Source organism: Sparus aurata, chromosome 17 (assembly GCF_900880675.1).
Source record: "Sparus aurata chromosome 17, fSpaAur1.1, whole genome shotgun sequence".
Lineage (NCBI taxonomy): Eukaryota > Metazoa > Chordata > Actinopteri > Spariformes > Sparidae > Sparus > Sparus aurata.
The window spans coordinates 20,900,694-20,921,643 of NC_044203.1; the positions used below are offsets into that span (position 1 = coordinate 20,900,694).

Genomic DNA, 20,950 nt, shown 5'->3' on the forward strand with positions numbered 1-20,950 from the left:
TTTATTTTTCAACCATGATAATGGCATGCTTTTAAGGATGGCAATGTTAGGCTGGTGTTTGGTTGGTCGGTTGGTGGGTGGGTGTATAGATGGTTGGTGGGTTGTTGGTCAGTTGATTGGTTGGTTGGTTGGTTGATTGGTTGGTTGGTTGCTGGGTGTGAAATAGTATAAAGATTGTGACTTTTATATTCTGTTTACTTCCTTATTGCAGTCATTTGTAAATGTATTACTTCAGAAAATAGGTTACATGTGAACTGATGGCTTGTTAAGCTGTTTTTATAAGGTATATTACACTTTTTTGTTTTCATGGGAAGCTGCTTATCGCTGCCAAAAACTGGGAAACAATCAAGACAAAAAACAGGTATCAAGAAAGTAACTGTGTCTGCAATAACATGGCAATGTTAGGCTGTTGTTTGTTTTGTTGGTTGGTTGATGGGTGGGTGGGTGGGTGTGAAACAGTGTAAAGGATTGTGGCTGAAATATTCTGTTTGCTTCCTCATCCAAGACATTCATCAACTCGTGGTTTCAGGTTCCACAAATTTTCTCTCACTGGCTAGTTCAGAAAAGTCACTGGTTGTGTACATGAGCTCAACAAGCATATAAAATGTTTATGCAATGCAATGTGAAACATTTCTGCATTAAAACATCTAAAAAATAAGTTAACCATTGTTATGTATTTTCTTGACATTATATTGTATTGTGTTGACATGATCGATAATTTTACAACGCAGAGAAATCCATTTTGCATTTGCGACAACAGTGTGTTTTAATTGGTTGCATGTCACTGAAATTGTGATGATGAGGCAGGGAGTCGAACATGACCATATGGGACTACATGTGACTGAAACTTAAAAACATGTATTTGTCCATGAACATTTCTGCTTTAATTTCCACTGTCAATGGTGGTCGCTTAACAATGAGGACAACAACTCTCATGATCCCACCCTGCTTGTGCTCCATTTCAATTAATAACAGAAAACAAAATCAATTAATTTTCTTTTATTATTTTTTTAAAACCTATTTTTTGACATTGTACGACATGAAAAGTTTTGTTTCAAAAGTTAAGCGATCAATCACTGTTTGTCTTCTATCAGCACCCTTCCTGTGGTCTGGAACTCCAGCTCCCTACAGTTGAGCACGTTCCCTGGAGTGAATCTTACAAACACTTGCTCGTAGTTCTGGATCTCACGGGGTGAAATTACGTAGTCCCACATGTGGACATCAGAGATCATGCCAACGAAAGACTGCTTACTGTCAAACGTCCCACCAGGGCTGTCTTGGTTCTGTAGAGATTGCAAGTTGAGAAAACAGTTATGCTGTAATTTTTATAATATATATCTAATAATAACGTTAGATAACAAGTTTGCTACTAATACAATTTATCTAAGATTGTCCTAAGTTTATGGCTAGAACAAGCATTATCACTGCACAAATACTGATAACAGGGAGAAACCATCACCCCTCGATTCCACTGGGCACATCTCTGTAACCTGGCTTGTGCAAAGCTGTTATTCTGTCTTCCGCATGGTTTCAGATGCAGAGTATCATGCCTGCTCGATAATGTTGACTTGCTCATTTGTGTTTATAGGTGTGAGTTAAACTGTTTTGTGTTCTGACTGTCTTACTGTATATGTTTCCTGTAAGTATTTTTGACTTTAATGTGCTGTAGATACAAGTCTGCACAGGGGTTTTAATTTTCCCCGCCCACAAGACTGGGACAGGAAAGACGGACGGATGGTCAGGTGTACGGATGGACAGATAACCCAAAAACATAATACCTACGGCCATGACTGTCACCGATGCATTGGCATAAAAATGGGGGATAGTTGTTTACAGAGCTGCTGTTAAAGCAGAGAGGATTACTCTTGGTGAGAGCCAGGGTAGCCTTCTTCCTGCTGGTTAGTCTTCGTGCTAAGCTAAGCTTACATGCTGCTGACTGAAGCCACATATTTGCAATACAGATATGACAATGGTATTGATCTTCTCATGTAACACTCTGCAAAAATGCTAATCGGTGTGTTCCCAATGAGAGTAAACCACCCCTTTAAGTAGCTATTGTGTGTAAGCAACGTACCTGTCCCAAAACAATTGTCATGGTCCCTGTGATGTTAGATCCAGAGCTGGTGTATTTTCTACTAGAGGGATTTCCATCTACCCACAGCCGTGTCAGTCCAGATGCAGCATCCCATGTGGAACAAACTGAGAGCCATGTGTTCAGTTTGTAGTTCAGACCTCTAAAATCTGTCATATTACTTTTGGCCCAGATTTCAAACTCATCATCTGCTGCTTTCTTGAATATCAGGAAGTCATTGTCAGCAGAGGTTGTGGCCAAAGAGAAAAGGCTGTGTTCTCTCTGGAGATCTGTAAAGGACCTGTAGGCATTACAAAAAACTATGGTGACTTTTACTAGGAGAAATACGGTGGGTTGTTTGAATTTGCACAGTCTGGACTACCTGAGACAAACGCTGACAGCCTTCAAATCCTGTCTTGATGTCATCAGCCTCACATGAGCCGTGTCGGTTTGTTGGGGGAAAGTGAACATTTTACCATACAGATCTTTAAAAAAAGAGAAATTATAAATCAGACTGTGAAATGTAAATAACATAACAGCCAAATGACTTAAACAATATCAGAAAAGATATTGAGTGGAGAAAATAAAAGAGAGTTTTCTCAAAAGTTTTGAGAATTAAACTGAAGCAAAAACTCTAGATTAAAGGATTAGTTGTACTTACAACCTTGAAACAGGTTGAAATTACTGTACACTCTTTCCATCCACTGAGCCACACCATTACAAACTGCAAAATACATTTTCTCACAATAAATGTGTAATGTATGTCAAGTGTTATTTAATAACACGCACCTCCAGTTCACAGTTGAACTTTGCCTAATTGAGTTCTCAAGAGATTCTCTATCTCAAAAAAAAATAAATGTAGATGGTTCTTCAATCTCACTGCACCCACTTTCTGCCCTTTGTGTTCAAGCTGTTTCCTCTTGTGATATCTGCCACTATTTTCTCACCTCTTATCAGTTTGCTCATACCCATGCCTTTGCACCTTGAACTTGTTTACTTCTCCTGATTGCTGAGTTGTTGCCGAATGCAGGGCAGCCAATTGACCAGGTAGAGGGTTTTAACAGAGAATTTTCAGTATTGACTTTTTTTTTTTAATGAAAGAATTAATGCAGGGATTATAACACATGATGCATTTGATTTCCCAATTGTTATTATTATTGATAATATCTAGCTCATTTTTGTTTCTTCCTTTTTAAATCAAAAAAAAAATCTCCTGTCAGCCTGACACTCCTGCATGGTTCTTTTTTGTAATGTCTCATTTTGACATTCACTTTGTTCAGTGAAGAAGATATGTGTTACCTTGGGGTCTGGCAGCACACACTGTCAGCATCACCAGTAGAAGCAACAACTGCATCTAAGACAAAGACATAAACACACTGCTAATACTTTTGCTACCAGCATGTAAAAGACTGTGTTTTTTTTTTTCTGTGACTTAAGGCCTATAATATACAATACAGGTTAAATAAAAAGGTGAAAAATATTTGTGTATATTAATACCTTCCTCTATTTATCATGTGATCTTACCTTGAATACTGTGTCAGGATGTTGTGTGCAACAGTGTAAATAACAATGACTTTTATACTTTGTTTGCCCCCTCATTGCAGTCATTTATTAACTTTGGGTTCCAGGAATTTGCAAATGTAGGGTACAAGGTCAAGCAAGGGGCTCTGTCACTAGCAAAAAATTGTAACGTGGTAACTGGGCATGACTAAGCCCCAAAACAAATGTTTATTTAAGGCATGAGTGGGTGGATCTGAGATTTATTAGATCTTAATGGATGTAATGCGGATATGCTAAGGAGGAACACCAGCCCATGATTTGTTTTAAGCGCTCTGATGCCGTTACAGGGGGTCGAGGTAGTGACTCCGATTCTGAAGGATTGTCCTGAGCAGTATAAGCAGGAGAGATGCTGGACAAGGAGAGAACATGGCAAAAGGGCTGGTGGAACCAGAATGGAGTAACCACTTGCTTTGACTCACAGATGAAGGGAAGGTCTTCCTTTGGTAATTGTTTTGCGATTTCCAAAACTTCAGGTAGTTTGTCTGGGTCCCAAAAGTGTTCAACAATGATTAGACATTAACGCTGGGGTTGGTAACGTGGAAAAACCATCAAGCCCAGGCTAGACTTGAACGGATCCCAGCAGAAAATCCCACCGCCTGCACTCAGACCTCTCTCCAAAACCAAAGGTTTGGTTACAACTTAACACCAAACTTTAACAGAAACACTTTAACTTGATGCAGCTTAAAGGAAATAGGAAGGAAGACAAACATGAATAAATGTGAATGAAAATGTAATACATTTGAACATTTCTAATTCAAAGACAAATTTGTGCGATACGAAGCTACTAACATCTCATTTGTGTTTAGACTGAGCAAACACCCAATGGCAGAAACATACTCTGCTTTTAAAATCATTTGGTTATTTATTGTTTCAGTAACAAACACTTCCCATTATATCCAATCTGTTATTCACAAATTTCGTACCTACAAAATTTCATTGTTGAGCTGCAGAATTTATGAAACAAAACACAATGTAATGGTTTGAAATAGTTAAGCTTGATTTTGTTAACGTCTACAACCATTAAAATCAGTCACAAATGAGACCATCAGAAGATAACTCAAGTTTAGTAAATTCCCACATCAAAGTTTTAACTGGATTAACGACGGTCTCACACTACGAATATGAGTGATCACGTAAAACAACTTGTTCAAACAACTCATAGTCAGAAGAACACTCATTTGTAAAGTAAAAAGAAAATCATTGTTTTGCAATCATCTTCCAAAAACAGATAAAAGACTTTGTAAGACATGAAAAGTTTTGTTTCAAACACTAAGCGACCACTGTTCGCCTTCTATCAGCACCTTTCCTATGATCTGAAACTCAAGCAGCCTCCAGTTGAGCACGTTCCCTGGAGTGAAGCTTACAAACCCCTGCGTGTAGCTCTGGATCTCACTGGGTGAAATGACGTAGTCCCACATGTGGACATCAGACATCATGCCAACGAAAGACTGTTTTACGTCAAATCCCCCACCGTGGTTGTCCTGGTCCTGTAGAGATTGCAAAGAGTTGAGGTAACAGTTATGCTGAACTTTGCTTAACATGTTTAATATCTTATGTGGACAAACAACAATTCCCAAAATAAAAAATTTTCTTACACACATCAATTTGCTCTCCTAGCAAGAGTCGGATGCGAAAAATCACACTGATCTAATCCTGTTGTTTAATCTTTACTAAAATTCAACAGTAAAAACCTTAACAAAAAATTTACAATTAGCTGTTTTATGTTATACTATTTCTTGGCAAGCTGCAGTTACCTAGAAGAGATTCCTTAAAATTTTGTCGTGTTGGTGAGAAATAGTCAACTATGACCCTCTGTAAAAAAGGGGGATTGCTGTTTACAAAGATTATGAGGTGCTGTTAATTCAGATTGGGTGACTGTTTGAGAGAGCCAGGGCAGCTGTTTTTCCATGGTTTTAGTCTTTGCGCCAAACTAACATGCTGCAGACTGTAGCATCATATTTGCAATATGAGAATGGTATTGATCTTTTCATGTAACACTCTGTGGAAAAATATAATAAATGTGTTTCCCTTGATGCTGATTCACCCGTGTAAGTAGCTATGGTGTGTAAGCAACATACCTGTCCTAATACTATTATAATGGGCCCGTTGATGTTTACAGAGTGGGTGAATTTCCTACTAGAGGGTTTACCATCTATCCACACCTGCACCAGTCCAGATGCAGCATCCCATGTGGAACAAATTGAGAGCCACGCGTTGAGTCTGTAGTTCTGTCCTCCAAAAAGTTTACCATTTTGTTTGGCCAAAATATCAATCACACCATCGGCTGCTTTCTTGACTATCAGAAAGTCATTGGCAGCAGAGGGTGTGGACAGAGAGAAAAGACTGTGTTCTCTCTGGAGATCTGTAAAGGACCTGTAGGCATTATACATACACATATTATATTTATTGTCAGAGATTCAGTGAGTTGTTTTATTCATTTCACATATTCAGCACTACCTGAAACAGACGGTGACAGCCCTTAAATTCTGTCTTGATGTAGTCAGCCTCACATGAGCCGTGTCGGTTTCTTCTGGGAAGGTGAACATTTTACCTGATAGATCTTTTAAAAAAGGAGAGAAATTCAAAATCAGACTGAGAAATTTATATTACATAACCTACTACTTAATATCAGAAAAAGATATTCAGTGGATAAAATTAAAGAAAATTTTCTAAAAAACTTTGAGAAGAGATGAAACTGAAGCAAAAACTCTAGATTAAAGGATTAGTTGTCCTTACAAGCTTGAAACAGGTTGAAATTACTGTACACTCTTTCCATCCACTGAGCCACACCACTATACACTGCAAAATACATTTTCTCACAATAAATGTGTAATCTATGTCAAGTTTTATTGATTAACACGCACCTCCAGTTCACAGTTGAACTTTGCCTAATTGTGTTCTCAAAAGATTCTCTGTCTAATAAAAAATTAAATGTAGATGGTTCTTCAATCTCACTGCACCCAGTTTCTGCCCTTTGTGTTCAAGCCGTTTCCTCTTTTGATATCTGCCACTATTTTCTCACCTCTTATCAGTTTGCTCTTGCTCATGCCTGTGCACCTTGAACTTGTTTACTTCTCCTGATTGCTTAGTTGTTGCTGAATGCAGGGCAGCCAAATTGACCAGGGAGAGAGTTTAACAGAGTTTTTTCAGTATTGATTTTTGGGGAATTAAAGAATTAATGCAGGGATTATAACACATGATGCATTTGATTTCCCAATTGTTATTATTATTGATAATATCTAGCTCATTTTTGTTTCTTCCTTTTTAAATCAAAATAAAAATCTCCTGTCAGCCTGACACTCCTGCATGGTTCTTTTTTGTAATGTCTCATTTTGACATTCGCTTTGTTCAGTGAAAAAGATATGTGTTACCTTGAGGACTGGCAGCACACACTGTCAGCATCACCAGTAGAAGCAACAACTGCATCTAAGACAAAGACATACACACACTGCTAATACTTTTGCTTCCAGAGTGTGAGACTGTGTATTATTTTTTCTGTGGCTTAAGTTGGCCTATAATATACAATACAGGTTAAAAAAAAAGGTGAAATACATTTGTGTATAATAATACATTCCTCCATCATGCCTTGATGTTACCTTGATTCCTGTGTCAGGATGTTGTGTGCAATAGTGTAAATAACAATGACTTTTATACTTGTTTGCCCCCTCATTTTGAAGCTTAATTGGCGAAGTTTCAGGAGCAGGACCACACCTCAACAGCGCCAACTTCCGCATTTCTATAAATAACCACCTGACCCTCTCATCTGCTTCGCTCTCGTATTCTGCGCTCTCGCACCCAGAAACGAGATCACGCGACATCGCCTCGCCCGAGCACATCCAAACTTTTGTACGAGCAACATCAGGCTCTACTCACCTCATCATAGTATAAAAGTCATTGTTATTTACACTATTGCACACAACATCACAACGTCTCCACGCTCCGGTGAGTTCCCCCGACCGGCTTTCATCTTCTACAGTCACCGATTGGACAGTAGCCGCTCCCCAGAAAACTTTAAACGACAAATGAATTCTGTTTAACCGAATGGACTATAAAGCCAAACTTTCTCCACACGCATGTGTGCTTCTTCCGTCAACACCAGCTCTCTTCCGGATGACGTCATCACGCGCACGCAACACACCGCGACGTCGACGCTCCTGTTAAAAGGGACAGTACAATTAAATACTACAGCCCAAAGACAGCAGAAAGCTCATAGACAACAGAAAGTGCAGCAGCAAAAGTGGAGACAGAGATCCTCAGCCAGATCAAATGACTCTAGAGTTTCTGCTACCACCTCTCGTCATCACTCCACTCCAAAGGGAGTGCCCAGATGGATTTCAGGACCCTCCAATCCCCATCAGGATTTTCATCATCGACACTAGCAACCTACAACATCTAGGGCAACGTCATGGTGCCCACTGCCATCCAGTTCTAGCCACCACAACAGCCAATCTTCGAAAAAAAAATAAAAAATAAACTCATGGCTGTTCGTTCCGTTAACACCAGATCGCTTCCAGGTGACGTCATCACGCACAGTCCTACAGGCAGTGACGTCTACGCTCTTGTTAAAGGGACAGTACAATCAAATGACAAAGCCCAAAGAAAACAAAGAGCAGCAGCAAAAGCAGAGACAGAGATCCTCTGCCAGATCAAACAACTCCAGAGTTTCCGCCACCACTTCTCGCATCACTACACTCCAGAGGGAGCGCCCAGATAGATTCCAGGACCCTCCAACTTCTATCAGGATTATCATCATCAGCTACAGCAACCTACAACCTCAAGGGCAAACGCCACAGTGCCCACCGCCATCCAGTTCCAGCCATCACCGCAGCTAAACTTTGCGGAGGCTCCTGGCACAGGGATGCCAGTGCCCCCTACAGCCCACTGCTAACAACCACAGCAGCCTGTTTCAGCGGAGGCTCTTGGCACCGGGATGCCAGCGCCCTCTGCTTCCTGTGTCCAGCAACCACAGCAGCTCGCTTCAACCGGGGCTCCTGGCACCGAGATGCCAGCGCCCCCTGCTTCCTGTTTCCAGCAACCACAGCAGCTCGCTTCAACCAGGGCTCCTGGCACCGAGATGCCAGCGCCCTCTGCTTCCTGTGTCCAGCAACCACAGCAGCTCGCTTCAACTGGGGCCCCTGGCACTGAGACGCCAGTGCCCTCTGCTTCCTGTTTCCAGCAACCACAGCAGCTCGCTTCAACCGGGGCTCCGGTCTGTATAAAAAAATTACTGTCAATTCTTGCACTACATCATGTAAATATGTACTTCGATGCTATTTTCTCCCCCTTTTTAATTATAGTGTCTATTCTATTGTCTATTTTGCTATTACGCTGTTCTCGTAATATTCTGCCGCGACAACAAATTTCCCCGTCTGCGGGACATTAAAGGATTCTGATTCAGATTTTGACCCTGGCACCGAGATGCCAGCGCCCTCTGCTCCTGTTTCGAGCAACCACAGCAGCTCGCTTCAACCGGGGCTCCTGGCACCGAGATGCCAGCGCCGTCTGCTTCCTGTTTCCAGCAACCACAGCAGCTCGCTTCAACCGCTCCGGTCTGTATACTAAAAATGACTGTCCATTCTTGCACTACATCATGTAAATATGTATATACGTCGATTCGATTCCATTTTCTTCCCCTTTTTAATTATAGTGTCTATTCTATTATCTATTTTTGCTATTGCTCTATTCTCGTAATATTCTGCTGCTGCGAGAAACAAATTCCCCCGTCTGCGGGACATTAAAGGATTCTGATTCTGATTCTGATCCTGGCACCGAGATGCCAGAGCCCTCTGCTTCCTGTTTCCAGCAACCACAGCAGCTCGCTTCAACCGGGGCTCCTGGCACCGAGATGCCAGCGCCCCCCTGCTTCCCATTTCAAGCAACCACAGCGGCTTGATCAACCGGGGCTCCCAGCACTGAGATGACAGCACCCCCTGCTTCCCATTTCAAGCAACCACAGCAGCTTGATCAACCGGGGCTCCCGGCACCGAGATGTCAGCACCCCCTGCTTCCCGTTTCAAGCAACCACAGCAGCTCGCTTCAACTGGGGCTCCTGGCACCGAGATGCCAGCACCCCCTGCTTCCCGTTTCAAGCAACCACAGCTGCTCGCTTCAACCGGGGCTCCTGGCACCGAGATGCCAGCGCCCTCTGGCGCCTATTTCCAGCAACCACAGCAGATTGCTTCAACCAGGGCTCCTGGCACCGGGATGCCAGCGCCCTCTGCTTCCTGTTTCCATCAACAACAGCACCTCGCTTCAACCAAGTCTCCTGGCACCAAGATGCCAGTGCCCTCTGCCGCCTAATTCCAGCAACCACAGCACCTCGCTTCAACCAGGGCTCCTGCCACCGGGTGCCAGCACCCTATGCCGGGATGCAGGGAGCTTCCATCTCCCAGCTCCATCAGTCCCAGCAGCTCATGTCGGCTGGGGTCGCCAGCACCGGGATGCCGGCAACCGTTCTTCCCCCTCAACAGGCAACCACTAATTTCACTTTATACACAGCTACCCACACTGGGCCGCACAAAAAACCAAACGAGAGCTTCAGCCTTCTCGCGCCTGTTGTCGGCAGCTCCACCAGCACCCATACCTCCAGAACAGATGTCATCTACCCCTTCTGTCATCTTCCCGTAATCAATGGCGTATATAAGAAAGGCAGGCCCATCATGCACCAAGGAGGTTGTTCGATTTGCAACGGCTTCAACAGTACCGGATGCACCGTGTCCCAGTGCCGCTTCCTCCACGTTTACTCCTTCTGCAGCGGGGGCCACGCCCACCCCGAATGCCCGTACAACCTACCTCGCCAAAACTAGTTTCTCATAAAGGACTTGAAGAAGGTCTTCACCCCGGACTCCACACAATCATCTATCTCTTTTGAAATCAAAAATCTTCAGTCGACCATAACCGAGCCAGATTCAGTTGACCGCACACTTGCTAAGGAAGTTAAGGAAGGTCCAGGAACAGACCAGTGCTCTTAAAGTCCTCCCTATTCACCCCGACTTCTGCCGTTTCTTCAGCATCCATTGGTGTGGTATATATTACTTCGCCGTTAGGCTCACTTTTGGTCGCAAAGCAGCCTAAACTCTTCGACACCCCACCTGAAGCCCTCAGCTGGATCCAGTCTAACAATTTCCCCCCACCACATCGCCACCCGCTTCCGGCCTGATTACCCTGACTTCAGTCTTCTCCAACCTCAGGGTCCCATCGTCACAGAGAAAACAGAGGGCCCCTCCACATCCCTTGAGTTTCTCGGAATCATTCTTGACACTAACAAGTTTTAGACTTCATTCCCGGTCGGAAAGCTCAGCCGAACCTTCTTCTGCGCCCAGCGCTGCACCAAACGTCAACTTCTGTCCCTTCCGTCCCATCACTCTTGACCTCCATCTCCCTGGATAGCTTGAGCCTTGCTGAAATCTGTCCGTGACTCAACCCTATCACCAATTGGAACGGAATCACTTTCTTCTACGATGATCAACCAACTAACCCACATGACATCCATCTGTACAGCGATGCTGCTCCTTAGGCCGGTTTTGGGGGTTTCTACAAAGGAAGATGGTTTGTGGCAGAATCGCCCCCGAAGCTCGCTAATGAATGCCAGAAGTTCAGAAGCTTGGCACCTCACGCAGATACCTTCCCTACGCCAGTTGGGCGTCGACATTCAACTCGTAAATCCTGCGCTTATACCCCTGATAAGCGACTACCAGAGCTCCACCATCAACAGCCTATCACCCTCAACCCTCTCTTCCTACTGGACAGCTTGGAAAGCTTCCATTACTTTCACGACCAATACAACACAACCTTTCCGTCATTCGATCTCATCACCACGACTTCTTTCAGTACTTACGCCCATTCCTCATGACAAATCACGCACCACCAAGCTTACCTTAGCGGTATCAGCTTCTTTCCAAGACAATAACCGGCTGTTCGTTAACAGTTCGTTAAGCCCTCGCCGTCTTCCTCTTAATGCCAACTTGCCGTTAATCTGCCTCCACACAATCCATTCCGGGTACGGCACTCCTCAAGTCGCCCAAACCCTGGAAGCCATGTTCTTGCTTGCCTTTTGGCTTCCTCAGATGCTCCAAATTCACCTCCTCAACCATTCACTTCGACTCAAGCCGTCATGCTTGCATTTCTGACTTGTCTCGCTTTTCAGACGACACTATGGTGTTCCACTTAACGCAAACCAAAACCAATCAATTTGGTCCTCCTACACCCGTCTTCTTCTTCAAGGTCCAATCACCACTGAATCCCTTCGAAACCCTCGCAAATTTCTTGCAATTCCGTAAATCTCACAACAACGACAGATCCTCTTTTCATCTCCGAATCCAGCCAAGTGGCTACTCGATTCTGGTTCCACCATCACTTTCGCCAGGTGCTCTCATTGTCTGGTATTTTGCCTGACAACTACTCTGGGCACTCCTTCAGAATCGGAGCTGCCACTTCAGCCTCCCGTAATGGCTTCCCAGAACACTTCATACATCTCATAGGCCGCTGGTCCTCCCAAACGTACCACCGTTACATCTGTTCAGATCTCAAAGATCTCAGATCCGCTCAATCTCTTCTCAAGTAATTGGAGGTTTTTGGGGGTCCGTCGCTGCCCGGGAGCGGCGGCGGATTCTCTACAAGAATCCCCACAACGCACTCGAAGAACTCAAAAGAACCAAGATCTTCGACACTTCGTTTTCCTTTGTCACTAATGAATCCTTAAACGCATCTCGTTGATGGTGTGGTCCTTGCTAGTGAATTGAAGCTTAATTGGCGAAGTTTCAGGAGCAGGACCACACCTCAACAGCGCCAACTTCCGCATTTCTATAAATAACCACCTGACCCTCTCATCTGCTTCGCTCTCGTATTCTGCACCCCTCCCCCCCCACCCCATTTCTCTCTGTCTGTTTCTTCTTTCTCTCCTCTCCTTCATAGGTCCATGAGGGGGTCCGTCGCTGCCCGGGAGCGGCGGCGGATTCTCTACAAGAATCCCCACAACGCACTCGAAGAACTCAAAAGAACCAAGATCTTCGACACTTCGTTTTCCTTTGTCACTAATGAATCCTTAAACGCATCTCGTTGATGGTGTGGTCCTTGCTAGTGAAGCAGTCATTTATTAACTTGAGCTTGGTTTTGGGTTCCAGGAATTTGCAAGTGCAGGGTACAAAGCCAAGCAAGGGGCTCTGTCACTAGCCAAAACTTGTAACTTGGTAACCGGACATGACCAAGCCCCAAACAAATGTTTATCTAAGGCATGAGTGGGTGGATCTGAGATTTATGAGATCTAAATGGATGTAATGCGGATATGCTAAGGGGGAACACCAGCCCATGATTTGTTGTAAGTGCTCTGATGCCATTACAGAGGGCTGAGGTAGCGACTCCGATCTTGAAGGATTGTCCTGAGCAGTAAGCAGGAGAGATGCTGGACAAGGAGAGAACGTGGCGAAAGGGCTGGAGGAACCAGAATGGAGTAACCACAACTTTACTTGGACTCACAGATGAAGGGAAGGTCTTCCTTTGGTAATTGTTTTTTGCCCAGGCTAGACTTTGAAAGGATCCCACCAGAAAATCCCACCCCCTGCACTCAGGCCTCTCTCAAAATCCACTCCCCCAAAACCATGAACGCACACTGTCCCACAAGTGCTGAATTCCAACGATGGAGTCCGAGTCCTCAATAGCAGTGGGAAGAGGAGTGTATCGGTGCATTGTTTTCAACACAACATCTACCAACAACTAGCTACCGTAAGATGATATACCAGAGCAAAACACATCATCACGTCAGAGAGGATGACTGGAAGTCAACCAGCAGTGTTCAAGGAAGTGGAGGCAAAGGCCGATGAAGTGCGAGGGCGACAAGTCAAGGAGCAGTTGTTCTCAGAAAAGATGACATACCTCGAGCAGAAGATCTACAAGCTCAAAGGATAGAACATGAGCAGATCAGCAACTAAAGTAGAACAGTACTTGTGCTTTTTTCTGATAAACACTACAACTAAACTAGAGATGGGATTTATGGCTCTTTGAGGGGAGCCGGATCTTGGTGAGCCGTTCCTTTCAAAGAGCCGTTCAAAAAACTGGCTCATTTGACTGATTTTTATCTTTATTAAGTTTTAAGAAGCCAGCCTGGTGGTAACTCATTTTATCTTGGAAATAATCACTGGGAGGTATGATGGGGTGAGACTTGGAAAAATACTGTCCTCCTCCTAATTGAGACCGCTGCAGCTGCTCTCCTCTTCGAGGTAGGGGCAGTCACGTGTTTCTGTTTTGTTTGGTTTTTTGGGTTTTTTTTCAGGCAAAGGCAGCGTGCACAACTCAGACGGCATCATGCTACATTTGCATATCTAATAAGCACTGCGCAGCTGGGCTGCGCTCCTCCCCATGTAACTTCTCTGTCCCACTTAGGGTAGGAGCACACCGTAATATATTTAAAAGAAGAAAAAAAAAGAACGGTTCCCAGCTGCGACTCGGTTCCCATCATTCATGTTAACGAGCCGTTCAATAGAATCGGTTTGTTCGTGAACGTCACAACACTAAACTAAACGATTTGTGTATGTAAAGTACATTGACCAGGCATGTAAGTTGGACACACAAGTTCCCAAATCAGATTCACATTTTTTAGTAGTTTTCCACAATTCAAATGTTTTGGGGTGCATAACAATAAACACAGTTAGTAGGAAAACTGTTAAGAAAGATAAAGGCAACTTCAAGTCAAAAGCATGAATGTATAAAAAGAAAAATGTCATATAAACTGGGACATCTGTACGTTTTTTCTCCAGGAATGTATAAAGTATTCATTATTGAAAGTGTATATCCTCACAGTATGCTGTGGACAGTCAAGCTCTGTTCCATAAAAAATATCTAATCATGTTGCTCATCTATTGCTCTTTACAGGCCAGAATTCAGGGACTACATTTGGGCAATCTCATAAAGTGCTGGAACTCTGCCCTATACCTATTTATTTGGCATTCTGAATTTACTCCTTGTTTTGCCTTATCTCTAAATTGTTTTAATAGAGTCTTGGAAATGAGAGAATGCCTTTTCTTTACACTTCCATCTTAAACAACAAACCCATTACAATTCTTACGCTTTACATGATGCACTAATAATAACAAATGAATTAGGTAAGACTCTTGTTTATTGAATTTTCCATCATCTCTGCAAAAATTTGACTTGGACTTAAACAACTTTATTGACTATAATAATTACATCAAACTGGACAAGGATGGAGAACTAAATTCATTGGGAGGTATCACTTAAGTCCTGAGAGAAGAAAGAAAGAAAGACAGAATGAAAAAACGAAAGAAAGAAAGAAAGAAAGAAAGAAAGAAAGAAAGAAAAACGGGGTGCACCCTACTACTGCTCAGCATCACATTTCATTGACCATACTAACATTTACATTATCTGGACAGATATTCGGGACTATAAAAGAAATGTGCTGTTAAGACAATGTGGTAAGTAGGGTGACTATCTGGATAGAAATGCACAGTGATTATTCTGTTTTATTTTTTTTGTCCCCATCTGATCAGTTTAAAATGCTTTTTACTTAATAGATTTGTATTTCTTCAATTCTTAGTAAAATAGATCAGCTAATGTTTAACCTGCCTCTGCAACACACACATCTAGGGTGTGTTGACTTTCTCTGATCTCCACAGCCACATGCACACCTGTTCCCACTTTCCTCCTCACCTTTCCCTCAAATACACATGCACCTTTAGCTGTTGCTCCCTGCTTTAGTAACCCAGCAGTTTTCTCATGTTACATTTTTGACTGCCAATAACCACATATTATGATGAACAACACAATATTCCTCAATCCCTTTTTCACTTCAGCCATCAGAATTTGCATGTGTGTTGAAAGAGTCATGTGTCACCATAATAAAATGTCCTTTCCTAACTAGTTGTGAAACCTTCATGTGATGATTTATTTGGAAAGATGGTGTCAAAACCCACTTGATTTGGGCAACTCGAGACAACTGAAGCTTTATTGTGGCTTTCGCTGAACCTAATTTTCACACATTAAGAGGACTGTGGATTTCTGTGGAACAGCAGAGACAAATTAGGTGGATAGCTCGGAGAGGTCAATTGATCAGTGACCGGACTCACTCTTTCCTGGGATTATCAAATCAAGACAAATCAGAGGTATCTCTTAATAGGTAATCATTAAGCTAACTTATATGGTACATGGGACATGAAAGCACAAAAATTGCGATTTTTGACTTGCAAGACATTAATGCTTTTGTTTCTAACGTTTAGTGACAGGTCATGTGTTTATCTTCTAACAGCACCCTGTCTCTAATCTGGTACTCCAGCGCCCTCCAGTTAAGCACGTTCCCTGGAGTGAAGTTTAGATCGTCCATGTAGTTCTGGATCTCACAGGGTGAGAGTACGTAGTCCCACATGTAGACATCAGTCATCATGCCAACAAAAGACTGCTTAAGGTCAAACCCCCCACCATGGGAATCCTGCTCCTGTAGAGATTGTAGAGATTTGAGATGCAGTTAATATATGAAATCTTTACATGAAAGACACAAAACAAATAAAACACTTACAGCAATTGTCAAAAGACAGTTAACTATCGTGCTTATTAATACAACTGTACCTGTCCTATGATAATTACAGTAGCCCCTCTGATGTTTGATCCAGAGCTGACAAATTTCCTAATTGAAGGTCGTCCATCAAACCACAGCTGTACCAGTCCAGATGTAGAGTCCCATGTGGTACATATAGAGTGCCACATATTCGGCTTGTAGTCCTGCCCTCGATATTCAGTCTTTTTATCCTTGATATGTGGCTCCATCTCCTTATTTGTCTCATCCCAGAAAATCAGGAAGCTATTGGAGTTAGCGGGTGTGGCCATGGAGAAAAGGATGTGGTCCCTTTTGAGGTCTGTAAAAGACCTGTGGGTATTTTAAAGACACCGTCATGCATAATACTTTTCATAGTCAAATGCTGCGGTGGGTTCTGTAACTCATTTAATTCTACCTGTGACAGACGGTGAGAGCGCTATAATCCTGTCCTGATGCAGTCAGCCTCACATGAGCTGTGTTGGTTTCTTGTGGGAAGGTAAACATTTTACCTGACAGATCTAGAAAGAGACGGAGAAAAAATGCATTATTTCATGTTTTTTCGGCATAGATGATCATTTTTGTTATAATTCACTTTCTAGATCATGATCATTATTATTATTATTATTATTATTACTGTTTTTATTGTTGTTATTCAGTAAGTGAGTACTCAGTGAAAACAGATATAAGTTGTGTCTATATATGTTCTTGTGTTCAAGCAGAGTCTTCAATGGGTTGCTTTCTGAGGTTTATTAGTTCAAGTTTATAAGACACTTTAAATAGATCACTTGCACTTTGATCAATAATAAATGGATATATAAATATAGTAACTTCTTATCAAGCCATGACAATTTCAGGCTTTCAGCCAGATATATTTCCTTTTTAACAACCTGTTTGCCTAGCTCGATGGCTTCCTTGTGTATCCTGCGTCTGTTGGAGCAGTGGTTTAGCACGCCTTCAAAAATACACATCCACAAGATGCAATATGCATGTAAGCGGTAGGGGGCAGTTCGGGACCAGTATGGTAGATGCAGGGGCGGTTCTAGGGGGGGGGCAACAGGGGCCAGTGCCCCCATAACTCTGAGTTTGGACCCCCCTGGTGCCCCCCCGACAGGGAGTCTGCATCAATAATACAATGACAGATTTCTTGTAATCATTTTGTTTTGAAGGGAAAGGCAGAAATAAAGTGTCTCAGCAGTTTACTACCCAATCAAAATTGCTGAAATTGTTAACACTGTTTTGTCTGAATGAGGGATTTATCTTTTTTTCCGGGTTGTATGTGCCCCCTAACAAAAAAGCCAGCCCCAACCTGGCCCCCCTATCAAAACTGGTCTAGAACCGCCACTGGGTAGATGTAACAGGGTCAACGGTCAGTGAGCATGTAGGCAGCAGCAGGGACAGCAAAACCAAATAATGGCTTACTCCCTCATCACAAGTAACTACCTTGACACATGATTCATTTATTGTATATTTAAGGTGAAAGTCAACTTCTGTGCACAACCATGAAAACCACTGAATTTTGTTGGCACACATGTAGCAATAAGGTTATAAGTGTTGATCCCCATGAGGCCACTCATCATTCAAGATTAATTAGAGAACTGAAAAGCTTTATGGTTTACTTATTGTCAAGCATTTCTTGACTTGAAGTAAAACCTGAGCTCACTTGAGTTAAACAAATTCACATCACTTACTTATGAAGACAACCAAGTTTTAAATCAAAACATACACGATTTTATTTATTTTTCTGTTTGTTTTTTTATAGCACTGGTTATCATGTCTTAGCTCATTGCATTTTCTTCTCCTTAATTTTGCATTAGAAACATTTTAGAAAATGATTGATAATGTATGTAAAAATGTTCTGTTCCGTTCCGTTTTCTTTTCCGCTTATCTGTGAGGGTCGCGGGATGTTGCCGCTTTTTCCCCCTAAGGGGTTGCGGGGCTTACTGGGGCCAAATCCAGTTTCACTCTATGGGCGTAGGCCAGGGTTCACCCTGGATGAGTCGCCAGCTCATCGCAGGACCCTTACTGATGGCAGTGGCTGCGTTCACAAGGTGCCAACTGCACATCAGGAGCAACTTTGGGGTTCAGTATCTTGCTCAAGGATACTTCGAAATGTAGCTCAGGCCCGCCCTGGGGAGCCAGGATTCGAACCAGTGATCTTCTGATCACCAGTCAACCAGCTCTACCCACTGAGCCACAGCCGTAAAAATGTAAAACAGTAAAATTATTTTGACCAATAAATTTGCTCATACAGAAAAAGATTAGTAATATTGAACACATTCTGCCTTATTAAAAAAATCTGTCATTAATATACTGCAAAAATGTCCTCACATTCAAAGGTAAATTGCAACCGACTCTGACGAACTGCATACACTTGCATGAAACATTACATTTCCGTTTGGTTTTCTCTCTGTGAAATAAGGATTTATTTTTACCTTCGGGAGTTGCAGCACATGCTGTCAGCATCACCGACAGCAGCAAAAACTTCATCTAAAACGAAGACAAAAAAAGAAACTTGGTAACTTGGTAAACAGTCTTTCTTTCTTTAGCGATTCTGATCCACTTTTTAGTTGTGACTTTGTGTGCCAAAGACTGGAATGAATTTTCCTTATTCTGCTACAATAAACATTATAGTGAAAAGCTTACATACAATAGAATCACTTTAATTTCCTATATTTAGCAGTTTTGCATGTGCAGACCTTACCTTGAAATCTGTGTCTGGATTATAGTCATACTGCTGAATAGGGCTTTGAATTTTGTACACTCACTACTTCCCCATTTCCGTGCTTTCTTCCTTAATCTACTTCTGCTTTCTGACATGTGAAAAGCAGTTTTTCCACATGCTTTACACTCTGCTGAATCAACATAATTTACACTGAAAAGTCACTCATGGTTTTGTATTGCAAAAGAAAACTGCTAACCACAGTCTCTCAACATGAGGAACGCCATTAAGCTCTTTTGTCTTCTTTGTTTTTACTATAACACTTAAATACATCTACTATCTACTATGAACTGTAGGGTACAGTTTGTTCATAAACAAGTTTGTGTGTGTTGTTGTGTTTTGAATGCACACAAGCCTTAGCTACAAATCTACATACATGAAGCAAAGGTTGATCACTCGTGACCAATGTTATCAGCTCTGATAAGTGATACAGTTATCACATGTTATGATAGGTGATAGTCCACGTTCCCTCATTCAATTCTTGATAAGCTAAAATGACATGATACCTATCTGTTCTTTCACTTTAAAGAGGTCATTACTGCTTTGGGGGGTTTTGCCTTTCCTTTATCATGTTATGTGTCATTTGTGTGGGTGTAAAAAGTCTGCAAAGTGAAAAAGCCCTAAGTCCACGCCAAAGGGAGTTACTCTCTCCGTCAGAAGTGCAGTGGCGGCTGGTGACTGAAAAAATTGGGGAGGACAGGAGGAAAACCAGTCCACGGTGTCATGTTATTTCATCAGTCAACTACTTATGCCTACTTTCTTATATTCAATGAAAATTAAGCAATAAAACAATGACTTACAAGACTTCTTTAAAAAAACATTTTATTAAATGGCTAATATACAAGACAAAAAAAATATCAATATGTGCCTCTACCGGGATTCGTTACCCGGTTGCCTGCATTGCAAGTAACTGCTCTATCCACTGCGCTAATGTTAAGTCCCCTATCAGGATGAACAAAATGAAACCTATGAATTATCTTTCTGACTGCTCCGCTCTGATTTCTCCGGACAGTTTTTTTTCTTTCAGAAATGTGCTTATATTTCCTTTGAAACCGATTCCAATATCGCTGAAAACTCCATATTTCTTGTCCGAGCATGGCTGGCAGTGAAAGCTGTAAAATACATAGAAGTATTTTTTGTTTACGGTTGTATAAATGTGAGAATGAAATTTGGGAACTGTTATTGGACCAACCTGCTGTCAATCTTGTATTCTGGTTGCTGATTGGTAAGGGAGGACGTCCTCCCTTAGCGCGTCATTTTACGTGACTTAGCCAATCATAGATCAGCATGAAAAAATCCTGAATGCATTGAGTGAATGGAAGGAGATCCCTCCCACGGAGGACAGAAGCCCTCTGTCCTCCTCTAGCCCCCACCTTCCTGCTCCCTGCTCCTCTCACAGACTGCTCTGTCTCCTCTGTCTGCAGGTACCGCTGTTGAACCGTTTTAAGTGGATTTTCTTCCAAAGAAGAAACTTTTTTTTATTATATAATATATATATATATATAATATTTTATAAATGATACTGAGATTTGGTAATGATTTATTTCAACCAGTTACTCTTTCTTAAAAAAAAATTGATCTTCCTCTTGCCTCTCAAAAATAGAGGAGGACCAACCTGCTCTGCCTCTATGGACGAGCCTCCTCTGATATATATATATATGGCAGCATTATTTTAGATCACACTACCATGCCCAGCATGACCCTCTCTACTCTGCCTCTGATTGGCTACATCATGCCCATTAAGTAATGCATATGTGCAACTCTCAACTAGTGTGTCGGTCGCGAACGTGTCGTTCAAACGAACAAATCTTTTGAGTGAACGAACTGAACGGAATCACTTCATGAACTGATTCGTTCCTTTCTCAGTTCAGTTGAGCTCAGCCGCGAGCATGCCGGCCAGGAGTGAAACTGCCGCGACTCACTCACACAGAGAACTGTGAGGACGTGATTCACGTTCACACTGTGATTCGTTTATGATTCGCGAACCGACTGCACACAGAGAATTGTCGCTGAGGACGTGATTCTCGTTCACGTAATGTGCTGAAAGTGGCACTGTGTC

The 20,950-nt window shown here is 42.4% G+C and overlaps 3 protein-coding genes across 3 annotated transcripts; all 3 read right to left on the bottom strand.

Annotated features, from left to right (window-relative positions):
* Window positions 1–740: 740 nt before the first annotated feature.
* On the bottom strand, window positions 741–3,625 carry LOC115567640 (mucosal pentraxin-like). The gene is made up of 5 exons (XM_030394410.1): window positions 3,596–3,625; window positions 3,371–3,425; window positions 2,454–2,556; window positions 2,075–2,372; window positions 741–1,283 (listed from the first exon to the last, which is right to left on the bottom strand). Exons 2-5 carry the CDS (start codon window positions 3,423–3,425, stop codon window positions 1,074–1,076), a joined length of 666 nt encoding a protein of 221 aa, XP_030250270.1. The 5' UTR covers window positions 3,596–3,625; the 3' UTR covers window positions 741–1,073.
* An 848-nt stretch (window positions 3,626–4,473) lies between these two features.
* Window positions 4,474–7,232, bottom strand: LOC115567643 (serum amyloid P-component-like). Its single transcript, XM_030394413.1, has 5 exons — window positions 7,228–7,232; window positions 7,003–7,057; window positions 6,089–6,191; window positions 5,710–6,004; window positions 4,474–5,118 (listed from the first exon to the last, which is right to left on the bottom strand). The coding sequence occupies exons 2-5, from the start codon at window positions 7,055–7,057 to the stop codon at window positions 4,894–4,896; spliced, it is 678 nt and encodes a 225-aa protein (XP_030250273.1). The 5' UTR covers window positions 7,228–7,232; the 3' UTR covers window positions 4,474–4,893.
* Window positions 7,233–14,723: 7,491 nt separating this feature from the next.
* Window positions 14,724–18,972, bottom strand: LOC115567641 (C-reactive protein-like). The gene is made up of 5 exons (XM_030394411.1): window positions 18,874–18,972; window positions 18,605–18,659; window positions 16,588–16,690; window positions 16,205–16,502; window positions 14,724–16,073 (listed from the first exon to the last, which is right to left on the bottom strand). The coding sequence occupies exons 2-5, from the start codon at window positions 18,657–18,659 to the stop codon at window positions 15,855–15,857; spliced, it is 675 nt and encodes a 224-aa protein (XP_030250271.1). The 5' UTR covers window positions 18,874–18,972; the 3' UTR covers window positions 14,724–15,854.
* Window positions 18,973–20,950: the final 1,978 nt, after the last annotated feature.